A 25,737-nucleotide genomic window follows, 5' to 3' on the forward strand; every position below is an offset into this window, starting at 1 on the left:
TTGGCCGGGGTGATGATGCACTCCAGTCCCCATGGTGCACAGTGGTCACGGAAGGGCTCAAGCATGCCGGTGGACACTGCATGCTCCATCTCCAGGGCCACCCGGGCTCGAACATGGCCGTGGAAGAGAGGCAGGCAGTTCGGCTGAACGACCGCTGCCTGGACAAGTTAATGGCCACTTTGGCCAGGCCTTAAGATGAGTGTAAAGTGAGACACTGCAGTTCAGTCTATGACACCCACAAGCCCATAACCACATAAGAGGTTAGTGTACAAAATTAAAGCACATGGGATTGGGGGTAATATACTGGCATGGATTGAAAATTGGTTAACAGACAGGAAACAGAGTCGGAGTAAATGGGTCTTTTTTGAGGTGGCAGGCGGTGACTAGTGGGGTACCGCAGGGATCAGTGCTTGGGCCCCAGCTATTCACAATATATATCAATGAATTGGAGGAGGGAACCAGATGTAATATTTCCAAGTTTGCTGACGACACGAAATTAGGTGGGATTGTGATTTGTGAGGAGGATGTAAAGAGGCTTCAAGGTGATTTAGACAAGTTGAGTGAGTGGGCAAATACATGGCAGATGCAGGATAATGAGGATAAACGTGAAGTTATCCACTTCATTAGGAAAAACAGAAAGGTAGAGTATTATTTAAATGGTGCTAGATTGGGAAATGCTGATGTACAAAGGGACCTGGGTGTCCTTATACACCAGTCACTGAAATTAAACATGCAGGTGCAGCAAGCAGTTAGGAAGGCAAATGGTATGTTGGCCTTCATTGCAAGAAGATTTGAGTACAGGAGCAAGGATGTCTTACTACAGTTGTACAGGGCCTTGGTGAGACCACACCTAGAGTACTGTGTGCAGTTTTGGTCTCCTTACCTAAGAAAGGATATACTTGCCATACAGCGAAGGTTCACCAGACTGAATCCTGGGATGGCAGGACTGGGGTATGAGGAGAGATTGAATCAACTAGGCCTGTATTCACTAGAGTTTAGAAGAATGAGACAGAATCTCATTGAAACGTATAAAATTCTGACAGGGCTAGACAGACTGGATGCAGGGAGGATGTTTCCCCTGGCTGGAGGTCTAGAACAAGGGCTCACAGTCTCAGGATACGTGGTAGGACATTTAGGACTGAGATGAGGAGAAATTTCTTCACTCAGAGGGTGGTGATCCTGTGGAATTCTCTACCACAGAAGGCTGTGGAGGCCAAGTCACTGAATACATTTAAAGAGATAAATAGATTTCTAGACCCAAAAGGCATCAAAGGGTATGGGGAGAGAGCGGGGATATGGTAGTGAGATAGAGGATCAGCCATGATCATAATGAATAGCGGAGCAGGCTCGAAGATCCGAATGGCCTATTCCTGTTCCGATTTTTCTATGTTTTTATGTTTAATCCATTTACTCACACTGAACAAGCTTTGGGATAGATGTTGTAGAAGGCAAACAAAGTGAGAAGTGATATAAGTTAGAGTAAGAAAGGGCCCAAAAATGGAACAGTCGGTAACAGAACGGAAGATTAGTCTCCTCTGATCAAGGAGAAATCAAATATTCACTACACTGTGTGTTTGAAACAAAGCTGATTTATGCAATATTTATACAGAATATTAATCTTGAGCCCAGGTATAGGGGTTACTAAGATCAACAGAAACACACTCTAACTGCCAGAATGAATATAGTTCAGTGCTCAATGCAATCCCAGTAAATCCTGTTCTATTCACTGATGTGGTCTTTCAATGGCTGGGCTTTTACCCAGCATTCCCAACGGGTGAGAATGTGCCGCACCCGGACTACAGGAGGTCAATGCGCAGGCGCGGGGCCGCCAGGTTTTGGAGCATGCGCGGTTTGTATGATTGGTGAAATGGATGCTATCGAGCAGCTCTGGTTAATCAGTGAGAAGCGGCCGAACGGAGCGGAGTAATGGACCGGCGGGTGGGCGGGGAAGCTTCATAAACAACTGCTGTAGGCCGCAAGCTCCGAATAATAATCCGAAGGTCCCGCGTTTGCAGCTTCGGGGCTTCTCCCGGTCACAGGCCCAGACTAACGGCCGCCATCTTGATTCAGTGAGTAGCAAAGCGCATGCGCAAACATTTTGGTCTGTAAGAAAGAGTGGGCGGGGCTTCAGTGTTTGTTCCCAACGGGGTCCTAGTTCCCGGGTAAGTAAATCATTGACTTAGTTATTTGATTCACTCTCTCCACACTTCAGATTTCTCACCATCTCTCCTGAAGGCGCTGGTAAAAGCAGTGCATACGGTTAATATCCCACACAATTGTAACAGAAGAGCCCCAGAGCTGGGACCCCCTTCCACAGTCCCAGGGTTGGAATCCCCATGTACAGTCCCAGGGTTGGAATCCCCATGTACAGTCCCAGGATAGAAATCCCCATGTACAGTCCCAGGGTTAGAATCCCCATAGAAACATAGAAGATAGGAGCAGGAGTAGGCCATTCGGCCCCTCGAGCCTGCTCCGCCATTTAATGAGATCATGGCTGATCATCCAAACTCAGTACCCTGTCCCTGCCTTCTCCCCATATCCCTTGATCCCTTTAGCCTTAAAAAATATATCTAACTCCTTCTTGAATATATTTAATTAATTGGCCTCAACTGCCTTCTGTGGTAGAGAATTCCACAGGTTCACCACTATCTGGGTGAATAAATTCCTCCTCATCTCTGTCCTAAATGGCTTACCCTTTATCCTTAGACTGTGACCCCTGGTTCTGGACTCCCCCGCCATCGGGAACATCCTTCCTGCATCTAGTCTGTCTAGTCCTGTTAGAATCTTATATGTTTCAATGAGATCCCCTCTCATTCTTCGAAACTCCAGCGAGTATAAGCCCAGTTGACCCAATCTCTCCTCATACGTCATTCCTGCCATCCCAGGTATCAGCCTGGTGAAACTTCGCTGCACTCCCTCCATGGCAAGAACATCCTTCCTCAGATAAGGTGACCAAAAACTGCATGCAATACTCAAGGTGTGGTCTCACCAAGGCCCTGTACAACTGCAGCAAGACATCCTTGTTCCTGTACTCAAACCCTCTCGCTACGAAGGCCAACATACCATTTGCCTTCTTAACCGCCTGCTGCACCTGCATGCTTACCTTCAGCGACTGGTGCACAAGGACGCCCAGGTCTCGTTGCACATCCCCTTCTCCCAATCTATTGCCATTCAGATAATAATCTGCCTTCCTGTTTTTGCCACCAAAGTGGATAACCTCGCATTTATCCACATTATACTGCATCTGCCCAATCACCCAACCTGTCCAAATCATACTGGAGTTTCTCGGCATCCTCCTCACAGCACACACGTTCACCCAGCTTTGTGTCGTCTGCAAACTGGGAGATATTACATCTAGTTCCCTCGTCTAGATCATTAATATATATTTTGAATAGCTAGTATCCTAGGACCGATCCCTGCGGTTCCCCACTAGTCTTTGCCTGCCACTCGGAAAAAGACCCGTTTATTCCAACTCTTTGCTTCCTGTCTGCCAACCAGTTCTCTATCCAAGTCAGTACCTTGCCCCCAAACCCATGTGCCTTAACTTTACACGCTAATCTCTTATGCGGGACCTTATCGAAAGCCTTCTGAAAGTCCAAATACACCACATCCACTGGTTCTCCCTTATCTATTCTACCAGTTACATCCTCAAAAAATTCCAGCAGATTAGTCAAGCACGATTTACCTTTTGTAAATCCGTGTTGACTTTGTCCGATCCTGTCACTGTTTTCCAAGTGCTCTGCTATTACATCTTTTATAATGGACTCCAGCATTTTCCCCACTACCGATGTCAGGCTTATAATTGTCGGTCTATAATTCCCCGTTTTCTCTCGACCACCTTTTTTGAACAGTGGGGTAGCATTAGCTACCCTCCAATCCATGGGAACTGTTCCAGAGTCTATAGAATTTTGGAAGATGACCAGCAATGCATCTACTATTTCTAGGGCCACTTCCTTAAGTACCCTAGGATGTAGATTATCAGGCCCTGGGGATTTATTGGCCTTCAATCCCATCAATTTCCCTAACACCATTTCCCTACAAATACTGATTTCATTCAATTCCTCCCTCTCATCAGACCCTATGTTCCCCGACATCTCTGGGAGGTTATTTGTGTCCTCCTTTGTGAAGACAGAACCAAAGTATGTATTTAATTGGCCTTCCATTCCTTTGTTCCCCATTATAAATTCCCCTGATTCTGACTGCAAGGAACCTACGCCTGACTTCACCAATCTTTTTCTCTTCACATATCTATAAAAGCTTTTACAGTCAGTTTTTATGTTACCGGCAAGCTTACTCTCGTACTCTATTTTCCCCCTCTTAATTAATCCCTTTGTCCTCATTTGCTGAATCCTAAACTGCTCCCAATCCTCAGGTTTCCTGCTTTTTCTGGCCAATTTATATGTCCTCTCCTTGGATCTTATGCTATCCCTAATTTCCCTTGAGTCACCTTTTTTGTTTTATTTTTATGCCAAGCAGGGATGAACAAATTCTGTAGTTCATCCATGCGATCTTTGAATGTTTGCCATTGCCTATCCACCGTCAACCCTTTGAGTAACATTCCCCAATCAATCCTACCCAACTCGCGCCTCATACCATCGTAGTTTCCTTTATTTAAATTCAGGACCCTAGTCTCTGAGTCAACTACTTCACTCTCCATCTTAATGAAGAATTCGATCATATTATGATCGCTCTGCCCCAAGGGGCCTCGCACAACAAGATTGCTAATTAATCCTTTCTCATTACATAATACCCAGTCTAAGATGGCCTGATCTCTAGTTGGTTTCTCGACATATTGGTCCAGGAAACCATCCCGGATACACTCCAGGAATTCCTCCTCCACAGTATTGTTACTAAATTGGTTAGCCCAATCTATATGTAGATTAAAGTCACCCATGATAACTGCTGTGCCCTTATTGCACGTGTCTCTAATTTCCCTTTTAATGCCATCCCCAACCTCCGCATTACTGTTTGGTGGTCTATATACCACTCCCACTAACATTTTCTGCCCCTTGGTATTCCTCAGTTCTACCCATACAGATTCCACATCATCAGAGCTAATATCCTTCCTTTCAATTGTGTTAATCCCCTCTTTAACCAGCAATGCTACCCCACCTCCTTTTCCTTTTTGCCTATCTTTCCTGAATATTGAATACCCCTGGATGTTGAGTTCCCAACCTTGGTCACCCTGGAGCCATGTCTCTGTAATCCCAATCATATATCCGTTTACCTCTATTTGCGCAGCTAATTCATCCACCTTATTAGGAATGCTCCTCGCATTAAGACACAACGTCTTCAGGCTTGTTTTTTTAACACTCTTAGACCTTTTAGAATTATTATTTACTGTGGCCATGTTTGATTTAAACCCTTGATTTCTCTGACTGTCACCTTTGGCTTTTCTGCTTCCTGTCTTTTGCTTCTATCCTTGTTTCCCTTTCCTCAGTCTCTCTGCTCAGGTTCCCAAGCCCCTGCCATTTTAGTTTAAACCCTCCCCCAGAGCACTAGCAAACACTCCCCCGAGGACATCGGTCCCGGTCCTGCCCAGGTGCAAACCATCCAGTTTGTACTGGTCCCACCTCCCCCAGATCCGGTTCCAATGTCCCAGGAATTTGAATCCCTCCCCCTTGCACCATTCCTCTAGCCATGTATTCATCTGAAATATCCTTCTATTTCTACTCTGACTAGCACGTGGCACTGGTAGCAATCCTGAGTTACTACCTTTGAGGTCCTATTTTTTAATTTACCTCCTAACTCCCTATATTCAGCTTTTAGGACCTCATCCTGTTTTTTACCTATATCGTTGGTACCTATATGCACCACAACAACTGGCTGTTCACCCTCCCCTTCCAAAATGCTCTGCAGCCGCTCTGAGACATCCTTGACCCTTGCACCAGGGAGGCAACATACCATCCTGGAGTCTCGTTTGCGGCCGCAGAAACGCCTATCTATTCCCCTTACAATAGAATCCCCTATTACTAAAGCTCTGCCACTCGTTTTCCTCCCGTCCTGTGCAGCAGAACCACCCATGGTGCCAGGATGTTGGCTGATGCTGCCTTCCCCCGATAAGCCATCCTCCCCAACAATATCCAAAGCGGTATATCTGTTTGAGAGGGGGATGGTCACAGGGGACCCCTGCACTACCTGCCTGTACCTATTACTCTGCCTGGCGGTCACCCATTCCCTTCCTGCCTGTGCAGCCTTTACCAGCAGTGTGACCAACTCATTAAACATGATATCCAAGACGTCCTCAGCATCGCTATTGCTCCAGTATGCATCCATTCGCAGCTCCAGCGCTGCAATGCGGTCTGCCAGTAGCTGCAGCTGGATACACTTCCCGCACTCATGGTCGTCAGGGACACAGGAAGTGTCCCTGATTTCCCACATAGAGCAGGAGGAGCATACCACAGTGCCGAGCTGTACTGCCATGACTTGCCCTTTAATTAATTCAAGTTAAATTAAATCAAATCAATCCCACCAATTACACTATAATTAAATGATATACTCAAGGGCCCTTGTTTACTAGCAGTCCCCGCTACACCACAGAGACCCTAGAAACTATAAACCACAACATTTAAGTTAGGAAAAAAGCGAGAAAGAGAGAAATACTCACCAACCAATCACTTACCTGCTTTCTGGTGACGTCACACTTCGATTACTTTTTACTTCTCTCTCTCCTCTCGCAGGTCTGCCTCTCCCGCTCTCGGAGCTCGGTTTAAATCAGCCTCTCCCACCTCTCCTCTCGCAGGTCCGCCTCTCCCACTCTCGGAGCTCGGTTTAAATCAGCCTCTCCTCTCGCAGGTCCGCCTCTCCCGCTCTCGGAGCTTGGTTTAAATCAGCCTCTCCCGTCTCTCCTCTTGCAGATCCACCATGTACAGTCCCAGGGTTGGAATCCCCCTGTACAGTCCCAGGGTTGGAACCCCCCTGTAAAGTCCCAGCAACAGAACCTCCAAGTACAGTCCCAGGGTTAGAATCCCCATGTACAGTCCCAGGGTTCGAATCCCCATGTACAGTCCCAGAGTTAGAATCCCCATGTACAGTCCCAGGGTTAGAATCCCCATGTACAGTCCCAGCGTTAGAATCCCCATGTACAGTCCCAGGGTTGGAATCCCCATATACAGTCCCAGATTTGGAATCCCCATGCACAGTCCCAGGGTTGGAATCCCCATGTACAGTCCCAGGGTTGGAATCCCCATGTACAATCCCAGGGTTGGAATCCCCATGTACAATCCCAGGGTTAGAATCCCCATGTACAGTCCCAGGGTTAGAATCCCCATGTACAGTCCCAGGGTTGGAATCCCCATGTACAGTCCCAGGGTTGGAATCCCCATGTACAATCCCAGGGTTGGAATCCCCATGTACAATCCCAGGGTTAGAATCCCCATGTACAGTCCCAGGGTTAGAATCCCCATGTACAGTCCCAGGGTTGGAATCCCCATGTACAGTCCCAGGGTTGGAATCCCCATGTACAATCCCAGGGTTGGAATCCCCATGTACAGTCCCAGGTTTGAAATCCCCATGTACAGTCCCAAGGTTAGAATTCCCATGTACAGTCCCAGGGTTGGAATCCCCATGTACAGTGTCAGGGTTGGAATCCCCATGTACAGTCCCAGGGTTGGAATCCCCATGTACAGTCCCAGGGTTGGAATACCCATGTACAGTCCCAGGGTTGGAATCCCCATGTACAGTTCCAGGATAGGAATCCCCATGTACAGTCCCAGGGTTGGAATCCCCATGTACAGTCTCAGGGTTGGAATCCCCATGTACTGTCCCAGGGTTAGAATCCCCATGTACAGTCCCATAGAAACATAGAAGATAGGAGCAGGAGTAGGCCATTCGGCCCCTCGAGCCCACTCTGCCATTTAATGAGATCATGGCTGATCATCTAAATTCAGTACCCAGTCTCTGCTATCCCCCCATATCCCTTGATCCCTTTAGCCATAAGAAATATATCTAACTCCTTCTTGAATCCCCATGTAGAGTCCCAGGGTTGGAATCCCCATGTACAATCCCAGGGTTGGAATCCCCATGGACAGTCCCAGGATAGGAATTCCCATGTACAGTCCCAGGGTTGGAATCCCCATGTACAGTCCCAGGGTTGGAATCCCCATGTACAGTCCCAGGGTTGCAATCCCCATGTACAGTCCCAGGGTTAGAATCCCCATGTACAGTCCCAGGGTTGGAATTCCCATGTACAGTCCCAGGATACGAATCCCCATGTACAGTCCCAGAGTTGGAATCCCCGTGTTCAGTCCCAGGGTTGGAATCCCCATTTTCAGTTCCAGGGTTGGAATCCCCATGTACAGTCCCAGTGTTGGAATCCCCATGTACAGTCCCAGGGTTGGAATCCCCATGTACAGTTCTAGGGTTGGAATCCCCATGTACAGCCCCAGGGTTGGAATCCCCATGTACAGTCCCAGGGCTGGAATCCCCATGTACAGTCCCAGGGTTAGAATCCCCATGTACAGCCCCAGGGTTGGAATCCCCATGTACAGTTCTAGGGTTGGAATCCCCATGTACAGTCCCAGGGTTGGAATCCCCATGTACAGCCCCAGGGTTAGAATCCCCATGTACAGTCCCAGGGCTGGAATCCCCATGTACAGTCCCAGGGTTGGAATCCCCATGTACAGCCCCAGGGTTAGAATCCCCATGTACAGCCCCAGGGTTGGAATCCCCATGTACAGTTCTAGGGTTGGAATCCCCATGTACAGTCCCAGGGCTGGAATCCCCATGTACAGTTCTAGGGTTGGAATCCCCATGTACAGTCCCAGGGTTAGAATCCCCATGTACAGTCCCAGGGTTAGAATCCCTATGTACAGTCCCAGGGCTGGAATCCCCATGTACAGTCCCAGGGTTAGAATCCCTATGTACAGTCCCAGGGCTGGAATCCCCATGTACAGTCCCAGGGTTAGAATCCCCATGTACAGCCCCAGGGTTGGAATCCCCATGTACAGTTCTAGGGTTGGAATCCCCATGTACAGTCCCAGGGCTGGAATCCCCATGTACAGCCCCAGGGTTAGAATCCCCATGTACAGTCCCAGGGCTGGAATCCCCATGTACAGTCCCAGGGTTAGAATCCCCATGTACAGCCCCAGGGTTGGAATCCCCATGTACAGTTCTAGGGTTGGAATCCCCATGTACAGCCCCAGGGTTAGAATCCCCATGTACAGTCCCAGGGTTGGAATCCCCATGTACAGCCCCAGGGTTAGAATCCCCATGTACAGTCCCAGGGTTGGAATCCCCATGTACAGCCCCAGGGTTAGAATCCCCATGTACAGCCCCAGGGTTAGAATCCCCATGTACAGTCTCAGGGTTGGAATCCCCATGTACAGCCCCAGGGTTAGAATCCCCATGTACAGTCTCAGGGCTGGAATCCCCATGTACAGTCCCAGGGTTGGAATCCCCATGTACAGTCCCAGGGTTGGAATCCCCATGTACAATCCCAGGTTTGGAATCCCCATGTACAGTCCCAGGGTTGGAATCCCCATGTACAGTCGCAGGGTTGGAATCCCCATGTACAGTCCCAGGGTTGGAATCCCCATGTACAGTCCCAGGGTTGGAATCCCCATGTACAGTCCCAGGTTTGGAATCCCCATGTACAGTCCTAGGATAGGAATCCCCATGTACAGTCTCAGGGTTGGAATCCCCATGTACAGTCTCAGGGCTGGAATCACCATGTACAGTCCCAGGGTTGGAATCCCCATGTACAGTCCCAGGTTTGGAATCCCCATGTACAGTCCTAGGATAGGAATCCCCATGTACAGTCTCAGGGTTGGAATCCCCATGTACAGTCTCAGGGCTGGAATCACCATGTACAGTCCCAGGGTTGGAATCCCTCAGCAACACTGAGTGCAGTTCTCCGGGCCCGAGTCAGAGCCGGTGGACGTGCGGCCAGGACCCCGGCACCATTAACCCCAGGGTGCAGCGCCTCCCCCAGACAAGAAACACAACAACTTGCATTTATACAGCAGAGGGAGCAATTCAGAGCCGGTTAGCATCAGGGTGGGCGGTGGATGTGGAACTCGGTCCCTGGCCTCCTGTGTAGGGCTTTCTTGTTGCATTAGTTTGAGCTGGAGTGGAGAGGGGGGAGAAGCTGCTGGGTTTAACCCCCAGTACTTCTGAGCCCAGTGGGACCCAACAATTTCCAATGTGGGACTGTGAAGGGAGGTGGATTCTAGGGGAGAATAAGTTGCTAAACAGACACTGTCCGTACAGTGTAAAAGATTATTGTTTTTCTGTCGAGGCTTTCAATCCATTTTGTGTCTACAGGAATTTTTAATTTATTCGATGTGGGTGTCACTAGCAAGGCCAGCTTATATTGCCAGTCCCCAGTTGCCCATTGGGAGGGTGATGCTGGGCCTCCTTCTTGAACCTCTGCAGTCCGTGTGGTGAAGGTACTCTCAGAATGCTGTTAGGTGAGGAGTTCCAGGATTTTCACCCAGTGACGATGTAGGTATGGCGATATACGCCCAAGTCAGGACAGAGTGCGACTTGGCGGAGAACTGGGAGGTGATGGTGTTCCCATGCACCTGCTGCCCTTGTCCTTCTAGGTGGTGGAGGTCGCGTGTTTGGGAGGTTCTGTCAAAGTTCTAGTCGAGTTGCAGATGTATAAAGTCGCTCTCCTTCACCCCTCCCCCTCCCACCTTGCTCTCTCTCGTCCCATAGAGGCCAGAGTCTTGTGTAGGCCCAGACCGGGTGGCGGGTTCCCTTCCCTGAAGGACATTAGTGAACCAGTTGGGTTTTTACGACAATCCGGCAGCTTTCATGGTCACTTTATTCTAGTGTCGGCCCCACAAATTCCCAGATTCATTCAGCTCAATTTCACAACCTGCCTTTATGTTTTTATGAGTTCTCTCTCACCCTCCCTTTTTCCTGTTTTAAATTAATTTTGCAGGGTATTAGAAGGGGAGGATTTTCAGACGGGTAACTCAAACCAAGCATCACTTCAAGATCTGACAGAGTCACTCGATTCATCAGGATCTTTGAGCATGGAAGCAGAAAGCACTGTTCAGAGCGGGGAGAAACCGTACACGTGTTCTGTGTGTGGACAAGGCTTCAGCCGATCCTCTGGCCTGTTGAGACACAAGCGCAGTCACACCGGGGAGAGGCAGTTAACCTGCTCCGAGTGTGGGAAGGGATTCACATGTTCATCCCACCTGCTGACACACCAGCGAGTTCACACTGGAGAAAGGCTGTTCATCTGCTCCGAGTGTGGGGAGGGATTCACTCAGTCATCCTCCCTGCTGACACACCAGCGAGTTCACACCGGGGAAAGGCCATTCACCTGCTCCGAGTGTGGGAAGAGATTCACTCAGTCCTCACACCTGCTGACACACCAGCGAGTTCACACCGGGGAGAGGCCGTTCACCTGCTCCGAGTGTGGGAAGGGATTCACTCAGTCCTCACACCTGCTGACACACCAGCGAGTTCACACTGACGACAAACCTTTTAAATGCTCGGACTGCGGGAAGTGCTATAAATGTTCCGGGGAACTGACGTGTCATCAACGTGTTCACACTGAGGAGAAACCGTTCAGGTGCTCTCGCTGCGGCACTGGTTTCAGGCAATCCTCTCACCTCACTGTACACCAGCGCACTCACACTGGGGAGAGACCGTTTACCTGCTCTGAGTGTGGGAAGGGATTCACTCAGTCATCCACCCTGCTGAGACACCAGCGAGTTCACACTGGGGAGAGACCGTTCACCTGCTCCGAGTGTGGGAAGGGATTCACTCAGTCATCCAGTCTGCTGACACACCAGCGAGTTCACACTGGGGAGAGACCTTTCACCTGCTCCGTGTGTGGGAAGGGATTCACTCGGTCATACCACCTGCTGACACACCAGCGAGTTCACAAGTGACCGGGGTTGGATTCTGCTGTTTTTGCTGCTGTTAATTACATCCTGGACTGAATCATGTTCACACTGACAGTTGGGGTTTGTTTCTGCTGATGTTAAACTCTAATATTCTGGATATATGCCAAATAAATCCATTTGTTTTAAACACATTGTTGTGGATTTTTGTCGTTCCCACCTGAGTGTTTAGCATCACCTGGCTGGAGCTCAGAAAGGACAATCTCGGGGGAGGATCGTACGGCGGGAACAGAACTACAGCCTGGACACAGTCCTTCAGGGCCACACTGAGAGGGGCAAATGGCATTTTGGTCTTTCTCGTCTTTCTTCACTGACAGCAATGCCCCTGTTCAGGTTAATCTTGAGGCCTGTAAGGAATGCGTCTCAGCCGCTCTCTTCCATGGGTCAGAGCTCCTGGACACGGAACAGAAGGCTCCTTTACTGCCACACCTGGAATACTGCATGCAGTTTTGGTTTCCATATTTAAGAAAAGATATACTTGCTCTCGAGGCGGTTCAGAGAAGGTTCACTCGGTTGATTCCGGAGATGAGGGGGTTGACTTATGAGGAAAGGTTGAGTAGGTTGGGCCTCTACTCATTGGAATTCAGAAGAATGAGAGGCGATCTTATCGAAACATATAAGATTGTGAGGGGGCTTGATCGGGTGGATGCGGGGAGGATGTTTCCACTGATGGGTGAGACTAGAACTAGGGGGCATAATCTAAGAATAAGGGGCTGCGCTTTCAAAACTGAGATGAGGAGAAACTTCTTCACTCAGAGGGTAGTAAATCTATGGAATTTGCTACCCCAGAGAGCTGTGGAAGCTGCAACATTAAATAAATTTAAAATGGAGATAGACAGTTTCCTAGCAGATAAGGGAATTAGGGGTTACGGGGAGCGGGCAGGGAAGTGGACGTGCGTCTAGATTCGGATCAGCCATGATCCTATTGAATGGCGGTGCAGGCCCGAGGGGCCGCATGGCCTACTCCTGCTCCTACTTCTTATGTTTACAACTGTGTTTAGAGTCAGGAAGAACAATGGTGAATGTTGGAAACGTGCTGTCAAATCAGAGATTGGTGTCAAACTACAATCTGTTCCTGACTGAAAGTGAAACGGCAGGGTTAAGTTTCCAGTCTAAAAATGATTGGTAATTATTCTATGAAGGTTTAACGTGTTTGTAGAATCATAGAATGGTTACAGCACAGAAAGTGGCCATTCAGCCCGTTGAGCCCGTGCCAGCTCTCTGCAAGAGCACTTCAGCTAGTCCCACTCCCCCGCACTTCAGCTAGTCCCACTCCCCCACCCTTCCCTCATAGCCCTGCAAATTTTTGTCCTTCAGGTACTCATCCAATTCCCTTTTGAAAGCCACATTGAATCTGCCTCCACCACCCTTTCAGGCAGTGCATTCCCGATCCTAACCACTCACTGCGTAAAAAGGCTTTCCTCATGTCACCTTTGATTCTTCTGCCAATCACCTTAAATCTGTGTCTCTGGTTCTCGACCCTTCTGCCAATGGGAACAGTTTCTCTCTCTATCTACTCTGTCTAGACCCCTCATGATTTTGAACACCTCTATCAAATCTGCTCTCAATCTTCTCTGCTCCAAGGAGAACAACCCCAGCTTCTCTAGCCTATCCACGTAACTGAAGTTCCTCATTCCTGGAATCATTCTCGTAAATCTTTTCTGCACCTTCTCTAAGGCTTTCACATAGGAGCAGGATTAGGCCATTCGGCCCTTCGAGCCTGCTCCGCCATTCAATATGATCATGGCTGATCCTCATCTCAATACCATATTCCCGCTTTCTCCCCATACCCCTTGATGCCTTTTGGGTCTAGAAATCTATCAATCTCCTTAAATATATTCAGTGACTTGGCCTGCACAGCCTTCTGTGGTAGAGAATTCCACAGGTTCATCACCCTCTAAGTGAAGAAATTTCTCCTCATCTCAGTCCTAAATGTCCAACCCCATATCCTCAGATTGTGACCCCTCATTCTAGACCCCTCGTTCTAGACCCCCCAGCCAATGGAAACATCCTCTCTGCATCCAGTCTGCCTAGCCTTGTCAGAATTTTATACGTTTCAATGCGATCCGCTCTCATTCTACTAAACTTTAGTGAATACAGGCCTAGTCAACCCAATCTCTCCTCATACGACAGTCCTGCCATCCCAGGAATCAGTCTGGTGAACCTTGCCTGCACTCCCTCTATGGCAAGTATATCCTTTCTTAGGTAAGGAGACCAAAATTGCACACAGTTCTCTAGGTGTGGTCTCACCAAGGCCCTGTATAACTGTTGTAAGACATACTATGTAACGAGAAAGGATTAATTAGCAATCTTGTGGTACGAGGCCCCTTGGGTCGGAGCGATCATAATATGATCGAATTCTTCATTAAGATGGAGAATGAAGTAGTTGACTCAGAGATTAGGGTCCTCAATTTAAATAAAGGGAACTGCGATGGTCTGAGGAGCGAGTTGGGTAGGATTGATTGGGGAATGGCACTCAAAGGGTTGACGGTGGATAGGCAATGGCAAACATTCAAAGACCGAATGGATGAGCTACAGAATTTGTTCATCCCAGTTTGGCATAAAAATAAAACAAAAAAGGTGACTCAACCGTGGCTAACAAGGGAAATTAGGGATAGCATAAGATCCAAGGAGAGGACATATAAATTGGCCAGAAAAAGCAATAATCCTGAGGATTGGGAGCAGTTTAGGATTCAACAAAGGAGGACCAAGGGATTAATTAAGAAAGGGAAAATAGAATATGAGAGTAAGCTTTCAGGGAACATAAAAACTGACTGTAAAAGCTTTTATAGATATGTGAAGAGAAAAAGATTGGTGAAGTCAAGCGTAGGTCCCTTGCAGTCAGAATCAGGGGAATTTATAATGGGGATCAAAGAAATGGCAGACCAACTAAATACATATTTTGGTTCTGTCTTCACAAAGGAGGACACAAATAACCTCCCAGAGATGCCGGGGAACATAGGGTCTGATGAAAGGGTGGAACTGAAAGAAATCAGTATTTGTAGGGAAATGGTGTTAGGAAAATTGATGGGACTGAAGGCCAATAAATCCCCAGGGCCTGATAATCTACATCCCAGGGTACATAAGGAAGTGGCCCCAGAAATAGTAGATGCAATGCTGGTCATCTTCCAGAACTCGATAGACTCTGGAACAGTACCCATGGATTGGAGGGTAGCTAATGTTACCCCACTATTCAAAAAAGGTGGTAGAGAAAAAGCGGGCAATTATAGACCGGTAAGCCTGACATCGGTAGTGAGGGAAATGCTAGAGTCCATTATAAAAGATGTAATAGCAGCGCACTTGGAAAGCAGTGATAGGATTGGACAAAGTCAACATGGATTTACAAAAGGTAAATCATGCTTGACTAATCTACTGGAATTTTTTGAGGATGTAACTGGTAAAATAGATAAGGGAGAACCAGTGGATGTGGTGTATTTGGACTTTCAGAAGGCTTTCGACAAGGTCCCGCATAAGAGATTAGCGTGCAAAATTAAGGCACATGGGATTGGGGGCAAGGTATTGACTTGGATAGAGAACTGGTTGGTGGACAGAAAGCAAAGAGTTGGAATAAACGGGTCATTTTCTGAGTGGCAGGCAGTGACTAGTGGGGTACCGCAAGGATCAGTCCTAGGACCCCAGCTGTTCACAATATATATTAATGATCTGGACGAGGGAATTGGATGTAATATCTCCAAATTTGCAGACGACACAAAGCTGGGTGGGAAGGTATGCTGTGAGGAGGATGTCGTGAAACTCCAGTACGATTTGGACAGGTTGGGTGATTGGGCAGAAACATGGCAAATGCACTATAATGTGGATAAATGTGAGGTTATCCACTTTGGTGGCAAAAATAGGAAGGCAGATTATTATTTGAATGGCAATAGATTGGGAGAAGGGGAAGTGCAAAGAGACCTGGGTGTTCTTGTGCACCAGTCGCTGAAGGTAAGCATGCAGGTGCAGCAGGCGGTTAAGAAGGCAAATGGTATGTTGGCCTTCGTAGCAAGAGCGTTCGAGTACAGGAACAAGGATGTCTTGCTACAGTTGTACAGGGCCTTGGTGAGACCGCACCTTGAGTATTGTGTGCAGTTTTGGTCGCCTTACCTGAGGAAGGACGTTCTTGCCATGGAAGGAGTGCAGCGAAGATTCACCAGGCTGATACCTGGGATGGCAGGAATGACGTATGAGGAGAGATTGTGTCGATTGGGCTTATACTCACTGGAGTTTAGAAGATTGAGAGGGGATCTCATCAAAACCTATAAAATTCTGTCAGGCCTGGACAGACTAGATGCAGGAAGGATGTTTCTGATGGCCGGGGAGTCCAGAACCAGGGGTCATAGTCTAAGGATAAGGGGTAAGCCATTTAGGACTGAAATGAGGAGGAATTTCTTCACCCAGAGAGTGGTGAACCTATGGAATTCTCTGCCACAGAGGGCAGTGGAGGCCAGTTCATTAAATATATTCAAGAAAGAGTTGGATATATTTCTTAAGGCTGAAGGGATCAAGGGATATGGGGAGAAGGCAGGGACAGGGTACTGAATTTGGATGATCAGCCATGATCTCATTGAATGGCGGAGCAGGCTCGAAGGGCCGAATGGTCTACTCCTGCTCCTATCTTCTATGTTTCTACGTCTATGTTTCTATACTTGCTCCTGTACTCAAATCCTCTTGCAATGAATGCCATTTGCCTTCCTAACTGTTTGCTGCACCTGCATGTTTGCTTTCAGTGACTGGTGTACAAGGACACCCAGGTCCCTCTGTACATCAGCATTTCCCAATCTATCACCATTTAAACAATACTCTACCTTTCTGTTTTTCCTACTGACATGGATAACTTCACATTTATCCACGTTATACTGCATCTGCCATGTATTTGCCCACTCACTCAACTTGTCTAAATCGTCTTGAAGCCTCTTTGCATCCTCCTCACAATCCCAACTAGTTTTGTGTCATCAGCAAACTTGGAAATATTACATTTGGTTCCCTCATCGAAATCATTGATGTATATTGTGAATAGCTGGGGCCCAAGCACTGATCCCTTGTGGTACCCCACTAGTCACCGCCTGCCACCCTGAAAAAGACCCATTTATTCCTACTCTCTGTTTCCTGTCTGTTAACCAATTTTCAATCCGTGCCAGTATATTACCCCCAATCACGTGCTCTAATTTTGCACACTAACCTCTTATGTGGGACTTTATCAAAGGCCTTCTGAAAATCCCAATACACCACATCCACTGGTTCTCCCTTATCTATTCTACCAGTTACATTCTCAAAAAACTCCAGTAGGTTTGTCAAACACGATTTCCCTTTCATAAATCCATGTTGACTTGTCTAATCCCGTCGATATTTTATAGGTGTCCTGTTATCACATCCTTTATAATAGACTCTCGCATTTTCCCTACTACTGATGTTAGGTTAATCGGTTTGTAGTTTCCTGTTTTCTCTCGCTCCTTTTTTAAATACCTCGTCTTTATCAAATTTTATCCCATCAAGTATTTCCACTACCTCCTCCTTTACTATTCAATTGGCAGGATCCTCTTCCTTGGTGAAGATAGATGCAAAGTACTCGTTTAGTACCTCAGCCATACCCTCTGCCTCCATGTATAGGTCTCCTTTATGGTCCCTAATCGGCCCCAACCCTCCTCTTACTACCTGGTTACTATTTATATAAGTAGAAGACTTTTGGATTACCTTATAAAGGAGACTCTGAAGGTATGAGAGTAGAATTGACTAAAGTGGACTGGGAAAACAGATTAAAGTGTAAGACGGTACAAGAGCAGTGGTCTACATTCAAGGGGATATTTCACATCTTTCAAGATAAATATATTCCACTGAGGAAAAAGGGGAGTAAAAGAAAAGACAGCCACCCGTGGCTTAGTAAGGTAATAAAGGATAGTATCCGACTGAAAACAAGGGCATATAAAGTAGCCAAATCTAGTGGGAGGATAGAAGATTGGGAAGCATTTCAAAGCCAGCAAATAATAACTAAAAGATTAATTAAGAAAGCGAAGATAGATTATGAAAGTAAACTAGCAAAAAATATAAAAACAGATAGCAAGAGTTTCTACAGCTATATAAAAAGAAAAAGGGTGGCTAAAGTGAACGTTGGTCCCTTAGAGGATGGGACCGGGAAACTAGTGGTGGGGAACATGGGGATGGCAAAGACGCTGAACAAATATTTTGTATCAGTCTTTACAGTAGAGGACACTAAAAATATCCCAACACTGGACAAACAGGGGGCAATGGGGGGGGGGAGGAGCTAAAGACGATTAAAATCACTAAGGAGATGGTACTCAGTAAAATAATGGGACTTAAGGCGGATAAATCCCCCGGGCCTGATGGCCTACACCCTAGGGTCTTGAGAGAAGTGGCGGTAGGGATTGTGGATGCATTGGTGATTATTTTCCAGAACTCCCTGGACTCAGGAAAGGTCCCGGCAGATTGGAAAACTGCTAATGTAACACCCTTATTTAAGAAGGGAAGTAGACAAAAAGCTGGAAACTATAGACCAGTTAGCCTAACATCTGTGGTTGGCAAAATGTTGGAGTCCATTATTAAGGAAACAGTAACAGAGCATTTGGATAAACATAATTTAATAGGACAGAGTCAGCATGGTTTTATGAAGGGGAAGTCATGTTTGACAAATTTGCTCGAATTCTTTGAGGATGTAACATACAGGGTGGATAAAGGGGAACCAGTGGATGTAGTGTATTTGGACTTCCAAAAGGCATTTGACAAGGTTCCATACAAAAGATTACTGATCAAGATAAGAAATCACAGGATTGGGGGTAATATACTGGCATGCGTGGAAGATTGGCTATCTAACAGAAAACAAAGAGTTGGGATAAATGGTTCATTCTCGGGCTGGCAATCAGTGACTAGTGGTGTTCCGCAGGGGTCAGTGCTGGGACCCCAACTCTTTACAATCTATATTAACGATTTGGAGGAGGGGACCAAGTGCAACATATCCAAGTTTGCCGACGATACAAAGATGGGAGGAAAAGCAATGAGTGAGGAGGACATAAAAAACCTGCAAAAGGACATAGACAGGCTAAGTGAGTGGGCAGAGATTTGGCAGATGCAATATAATGTTGGAAAGTGTGAGGTTATGCACTTTGGCAGAAAAAATCAAAGAGCAAGTTATTATCTAAATGGAGAGAAACTGCAAAGTGCTACAGTACAAAGGGATCTGGGGGTCCTGGTGCATGAAACACAAAAAGTTAGTATGCAGGTGCAGCAGGTGATCAGGAAGGCCAATGGAATCTTGGCTTTTATTGCAAGGGGGATGGAGTATAAAAACAGGGAAGTCTTGCTGCAGTTATACAGTGTATTGGTGAGGCCACACCTGGAATACTGCGTGCAGTTTTGGTTTCCATATTTAAGAAAAGATATACTTGCTCTCGAGGCGGTTCAGAGAAGGTTCACTCGGTTGATTCCGGAGATGAGGGGGTTGACGTATGAGGAAAGGTTGAGTAGGTTGGGACTCTACTCATTGGAGTTCAGAAGAATGAGAGGCGATCTTATCAAAACATATAAGATTGTGAGGGGGCTTGATCGGGTGGATGCGGGGAGGATGTTTCCACTGATGGGTGAGACTAGAACTAGGGGGCATAATCTAAGAATAAGGGGCTGCCCTTTCAAAACTGAGATGAGGAGAAACTTCTTCACTCAGAGGGTAGTAAATCTATGGAATTTGCTACCCCAGAGAGCTGTGGAAGCTGCAACATTAAATAAATTTAAAATGGAGATAGACAGTTTCCTAGCAGATAAGGGAATTAGGGGTTACAGGGAGAGGGCAGGGAAGTGGATGTGAGTCGAGATTCGGATCAGCCATGATCCTAATGAATGGCGGAGCAGGCCCGAGGGGCCGTATGGCCTACTCCTGCTCCTACTTCTTATGTTCTTATTCTCATTCCCTCTCTTCGCCCTTCTTAGTTTCTTTTTCACTTCTCCTCTGACCTTTCTATATTTAGCCTGATTCTCAGATGCTTTTGCAACCAGACATCTGTCATATGTGCTCTTTTTCTGTTTCATCATATTCCCTATCTCTTTTGTCAACCAGGGAGCCCTGACTTTAGTTGCCCTGCCTTTCCCCCTTGTGGGAATGTACCTCAACTGTACCTGAACTATTTCCTCTTTAAAGACAGCCCATTGTTCCATTACAGTTTTGCTGCTAATCTTTGATTCCAGTTTACCCGGGCCAGATCCGTTCTCATCCCACTGAAATTGGCCTTCCCCCAGTTAAACATTTTTACTCTAGATTGCTCCCTGTCCTTTTCCATAGTTAATCTAAACCTTATGATACTATGATCACTGTTCCCTAAATGTTCACCTGCAGACACTTGCTCCACTTGACCCACCTCATTCCCCAGAACCAGATCCAGCAATGCCTCCTCCCTCGTTGGGCCAGAAACGTACTGATCAAGAAAGTTCTCCTGAACACACTTCAGAAATTCTTCCCCTTCTCTGCCCTTTACACTATTACTATCCCAGTCTATATTAGGATAGTTGAAGCCCCCATTATCACTACTCTATAGTTCTTGCACCTCTCTGAAATTTCTCTGCTAATTTGCTCCTCCATATCTTTCCCACTATTTGGTGGTCTATAGAATACACCCAGTAGTGTAATGGCACCTCACTCTAGCCATATAGATTCTGTCCTTGACCCATCCAGGACATCCTCCCTCTCCAGCACTGTAACATTCTCCTTGACCAATACTGCCACACCACCTCTTATCTTCCCTTCGCTATCTTTCCTGAACATTTTATAACCAGGAATATTTAATACCCAATCCTGCCCTTTTTTGAGCCAGGTCTCCTAATTCAATCTGACACCGAGCTTAATGATTGGTTCAGTCTGTCATAGGAACAGGAGTGGCCCAGGATTAATCCCATCTGCATATCCTCCCCTCCTAATACCCTGTAAAAGCTGTTTACAAAAGTCATCAGTGTAAATAGGAACAGGAGGAGGCCATTCAGCCCATCGAGCCTGTTCCGTTATTCAGTTAAATCCTGGCTGATCTGTGTCTTCGCTCCACCTACCTGCCTTGGTTCCGTAACCCTTAGTACCCTTGACTAACAAAAATCTCACACACTCAGTTTTGAGATTTTCAATTGACTCCAGCCGCAGCAGTTTTTGGGGGAGAGAGTTCCAGATTTCCAGTACCCTTTGTGTGAAGAAGTGCTTCCTGACATCACCCCTGAACGGCCTGGCTCTGATTTTAAGGTTTTGTCCCCCTTGCTGTGGACTCCCCCACCAGAGGAAATAGTTTCTCCCTGTGGTGAAGATACTCACAGGTTGCTGTTAGGTGAGGAGTTCCAGGATTTTCACCCAGCGACGATGTAGGAATGGCGATATATGCCCAAGTCAGGATAGTGTGTGACTTGGAGGGGACCTGGGAGGTGATGGTGTTCCCATGCATCTGCTGCCCGTGTCCTTCTAGGTGGTGGAGGTCGCGTGTTTGGGAGGTGCTGTCAAAGTTCTAGTCGAGTTGCAGATGCATAAAGTCGCTCTCCTTCACCCCTCCCCCTCCCACCTCGCTCTCTCTCCTCCCATTGAGGTCAGAGTCTTGTGTTGACCCAGACTGGGTGGCGGTTTCCCTTCCCTGAAGGACATTAGTGAACCAGTTGGGTTTTTATGACAATCCGGCAGCTTTCATGGTCACTTTTTTCTAGTGCTGGCCCCACAAATTCCCAGATTCATTCAGCTGAATTTCATAACCTGCCTTTGTGTTTATGTGAATTCTCTCTCACCCTCCCTTTTTCCTGTTTGAAATTAATTCTACAGGGTGTTAGAAGGGGAGGATTTGCAGACGGGAAACTCAAACCAAACATCACTTCAAGATCTGACAGAGTCACTCAATTCATCAGGACTTTTGAGCATGGAAGCAGAAAGCACCGTTCAGAGCGGGGAGAAACCGTACACATGTTCTGTGTGTGGATGAGGCTTCAGCTGATCCGCTGGCCTGTTGAGACACAAGCGCAGTCATACCGGGGAGAAATCGTGTAAATGTGGGGACTGTGGGAAGCGATTCAACTACCCATTTGAGCTAGAAACTCATCGACGAGTTCACACTGGGGAGAGGCCATTCACCTGCTCTGAGTGGGGGAAGGGATTCACTCGGTCATCCACCCTGCAGCACCGGCGAGTTCACACTGACGAGAGACCTTTTAATTGCCCAGACTGCGGGAAGTGCTATAAAGGTTCCGGAGAACTGACATGCCATCAACTTGTTCATACTGATGAGAGACCTTTTAAATGTTCTGACTGTGAGAAGAGATTTACAAGAAAAAAGGATCTGCTGACACACCAGCGAGGTCACACTGGGGAGAGGCAGTACTCCTGCTCCTATCTTCTATGTTTCTATGTTTAGTTGCCCTGCCTTCCCCCCCGTAGGGAATGTACCTCGACTGTACCTGAACTATTTCCTCTTTAAAGGCAGCCCATTGTTCCATTACAGTTTTGCCTGCAAATCTTTGATTCCAGTTTACCCGGGCCAGATCCGTTCTCATCCCACTGAAATTGGCCTTCCCCCAGTTATACATTTTTACTATAGATTGCTCCCTATCCTTTTCCATAGCTAATCTAAACCTTATGATATTATGATCACTGTTCCCTAAATGTTCACCTACTAACCCTTGCTCCACTTGACCCACCTCATTCCCTAGAACCAGATCCAGTAATGCCTCCTCCCTTGTTGGGCCAGAAACATACTGACCAAGAAAGTTCTCCTGAATACACATCAGAAATTCTTCCCCTTCTCTGCCCTTAACACTATTATGATCCCAGTCTATATTAGGATAGTTGAAGTCCCCCATTATCACTACTCTATAGTTCTTGCACCTCTCTGTAATTTCTCTGCAAATTTGCTCCTCCATATCTTTCCCACTATTTGGTGATCTATAGAATACACCTAGTAGTGTAATGGCACCTCTATTATTTCTGGAGTTCCCACAATCTTTTTTATTCGTTCATGGGATGTGGGTGTCGCTGGCAAAGCCAGCATTTATAGCCCAACCCTAGTTGCCCTTGAGAAGGTGGTGGTGAGCCGCCTTTTTGAACCGCTGCAGTCCATGTGGTGAAGGTACTCCCACAGTGCTGTTAGGGAGGAAGTTCCAGGATTTTGACCCAGCGATGAGGAAGGATTGGCGATATACTTCTAAGTCAGGATGGTGTGTGATTTGGAGGGGAACTTGGAGGTGATGGTGTTCCCATGCGCCTGCTGCCCTTGTCCTTCTAGGTGGAAGAGGTCACGGTTTGGAGGTGCTGTCGAAGAAGCCTTGGCGAGTTGCAGCAGTGCATCTTGGAGATGGTGCACACTGCAGTCATGGTATGCCGGTGGTGGAGGGAACTTATGATGAACTTTTATAAAACACTGGTCCGACCTCTCTCGAGTTTAGAAGAATAAGAGGTGATCTCATTGAAACATACAAGATTCTGAAGGGGATTGACAGGGTAGATGCTGAGAGGTTGTTTCCCCTGGCTGGAGTGTCTAGAACTAGGGGGCATAGTCTCAGGATAAGGGGTAGGCCATTTAGGACTGAGATGAGGAATTTCTTCACTCAGAGGGTTGTGAATCTTTGTAATTCTCTGCCCCAGAGGGCTGTGGATGCTGAGTCTTTGAATATATTCAAGGCTGAGATAGATAGATTTTTGGACTCCAGGGAATTCAAGTATATGGAAAACCGACAGGAAAGTGGAGTTGAGGTCGATGATCAGCCATGATCTTATTGATTGGTGGAGCAGGCTTGAGGGTCCAATTGGCCTGCTCCTGCTCTTATTTCTTATGTTCTTATGACCTCAACTGTGTCCAATTCTGGGCACCACACTTTAGGAAGGACGTGAAGGCCTTCAAGATAGTGCGGAAAAGATTTGTTCCAGAAGAAATGGTTCCAGGGATGAGGGACTTCAGTTACGTGGATAGACTAGAGAAGCTGGGGTTGTTCTCCTTGGAGCAGAGAAGGTTGAGAGAAGATTTCACAGACATCATGTTCAACATCATGAGGTGTCTAGACAGAGTAGATAGAAGCTGTTCCCATTGGCGGAAGGGTCGAGAACCAGAAGACACAGATTTAGGTTGATTGGCAGACGAACCAAAGGTGACATGAGGAAAAACCTTTTTATGCAGCGAGTGGTTAGGATCTGGAATTCACTGCCTGAAAGGGTGGTGGAGGCAGATTCAACTGTGGCTTTCAAAAGGGAATTGGATAAGTACCTGAAGGAAAAATGTTGGCAGGGCTACGAGGAAAGGGCGGGGGGAGTGGGACTAGCTGAAGTGCTCTTGCAGAGAGCCGGCACGGGCTCGATGGGCCTCCTGCTGGGCCCTAATGAGTCTATGATTCTATGATTCTCGAGCCTCACCATCAGCCAACTCAGTGAGTGTCAGCAGTGACAGCAGTCCAATCCTGCCCTCAATGGACATCCATACACTTCCCAGTTGATGTCACTGGATCTCCATCAAGAGCAGGGGCAGTGCCTGATTCTTACTCTTAGTTAGCCCAGTGGTACTGAGGATAATTATAGCCCCTGAACTGCTGCCTTGTCAGAGATCAACTAACAGCCCAGATCAAGGATTGAACTTGGGACCTTCCTAGTCAGTAGTGCAGAGTGTTTTAAAGTGGAAAGGGGAGGGGGAGAAAAGAATATTTAGAATGAAATATCACTCCACCTTTAAACAAAACCTTCGCTACACTGCAAAATTCTGAGGACTTTCAACATTAAACAAGCAAGCCAAATGGATCATCAAAAACAGTGAGACATTTTAGAAAGGCTCAAGTCACTGAAACAGACAGGTTGACAATCACTGCACAGTACAGAAGGGAACGACTGTTAATGGGAGCTCTGTGAGTGAAGTCCGCAGACGCTCCAAGATAAACGGGTCTGTCCCTTTAACTATAAATAGGCAGAGAAAGGGGAGTCCCTGTCCCTTTAAATATCTGGCCCATTCCCCCAGGCAGTGGGAGGAGGAACAACGCGCGGTCTCTTTATATTCTGACCCAGCATTAACCCGCTCTGTGTGGGGGCGGGGCCTGGGGAACCAACTCTGTGTGGGGGCGGGGCCTGGGGAACCCGCTCTGTGTGGGGGCGGGGCCTGGGGAGCCCGCACTGTGTGGGGGCGGGGCCTGGGGAACCCACATGGTGTGGGGGCGGGGCCTGGGGAACCCCTCTGTGTGGGGGCGGGGCCTGGGGAACCAGCTCTGTGTGAGGGCGGGGCCTGGGGAACCCGCTCTTTGTGGGGGCGTGGCCTGGGGAACCCACTCTGTGTGGGGGCAGGGCCTGGGGAACCCACTCTGTGTGGGGGCGGGGCCCTGGGGAACCAGCTCTGTGTGAGGGCGGGGCCTGGGGAACCCGCTCTTTGTGAGGGCGGGGCCTGGGGAACCAGCTCTGTGTGAGGGCGGGGCCTGGGGAACCCGCTCTGTGTGGGGGCGGGGCCTGGGGAACCCGCTCTGTGTGGGGGCGGGGCCTGGGGAACCCGCTCTGTGTGGGGGCGGGGCCTGGGGAACCAGCTCTGTGTGAGGGCGGGGCCTGGGGAACCCGCTCTTTGTGGGGGCGTGGCCTGGGGAACCCGCTCTGTGTGGAGGCGGGGCCTGGGGAACCGGCTCTGTGTGGGGGCGGGGCCTGGGGAACCAGCTCTTTGTGAGGGCGGGGCCTGGGGAACCCGCTCTTTGTGGGGGCGGGGCCTGGGGAACCAGCTCTGTGTGAGGGCGGGGCCTGGGGAATCCGCTCTGTGTGGGGCGTGGCACATCGAGACACCAAATCCAGGGACCACTGACACTGAGACACCAAATCCAGGGACCACTTACACTGAGTCTATAAAATATGAATCAGAAAGCCTCAGTATGGGGAATGGTCATGGAGGTGAAATCAGTTCCAGTG

The 25,737-nt window shown here is 47.8% G+C and overlaps 1 protein-coding gene and 1 pseudogene across 1 annotated transcript; both read left to right on the forward strand.

The window, feature by feature from the left end:
• The window catches only part of LOC147119725 (uncharacterized), a 152,446-nt pseudogene extending 140,452 nt beyond the window's left edge, over positions 1 to 11,994 (forward strand).
• On the forward strand, positions 1,737 to 22,318 carry LOC147119726 (uncharacterized). The gene is given in 2 exon segments (XM_085985242.1): positions 1,737 to 2,069; positions 21,649 to 22,318. A coding segment is annotated over 1 exon segment (492 nt). The 5' UTR covers positions 1,737 to 2,069; positions 21,649 to 21,742; the 3' UTR covers positions 22,235 to 22,318.
• The last annotated feature ends 3,419 nt before the right edge of the window (positions 22,319 to 25,737 follow it).

The sequence above is a fragment of the Somniosus microcephalus genome, chromosome 4 (assembly GCF_052327205.1).
Source record: "Somniosus microcephalus isolate GS21.2 chromosome 4, FLI_Smic_1.0, whole genome shotgun sequence".
Taxonomy (NCBI): domain Eukaryota; kingdom Metazoa; phylum Chordata; class Chondrichthyes; order Squaliformes; family Somniosidae; genus Somniosus; species Somniosus microcephalus.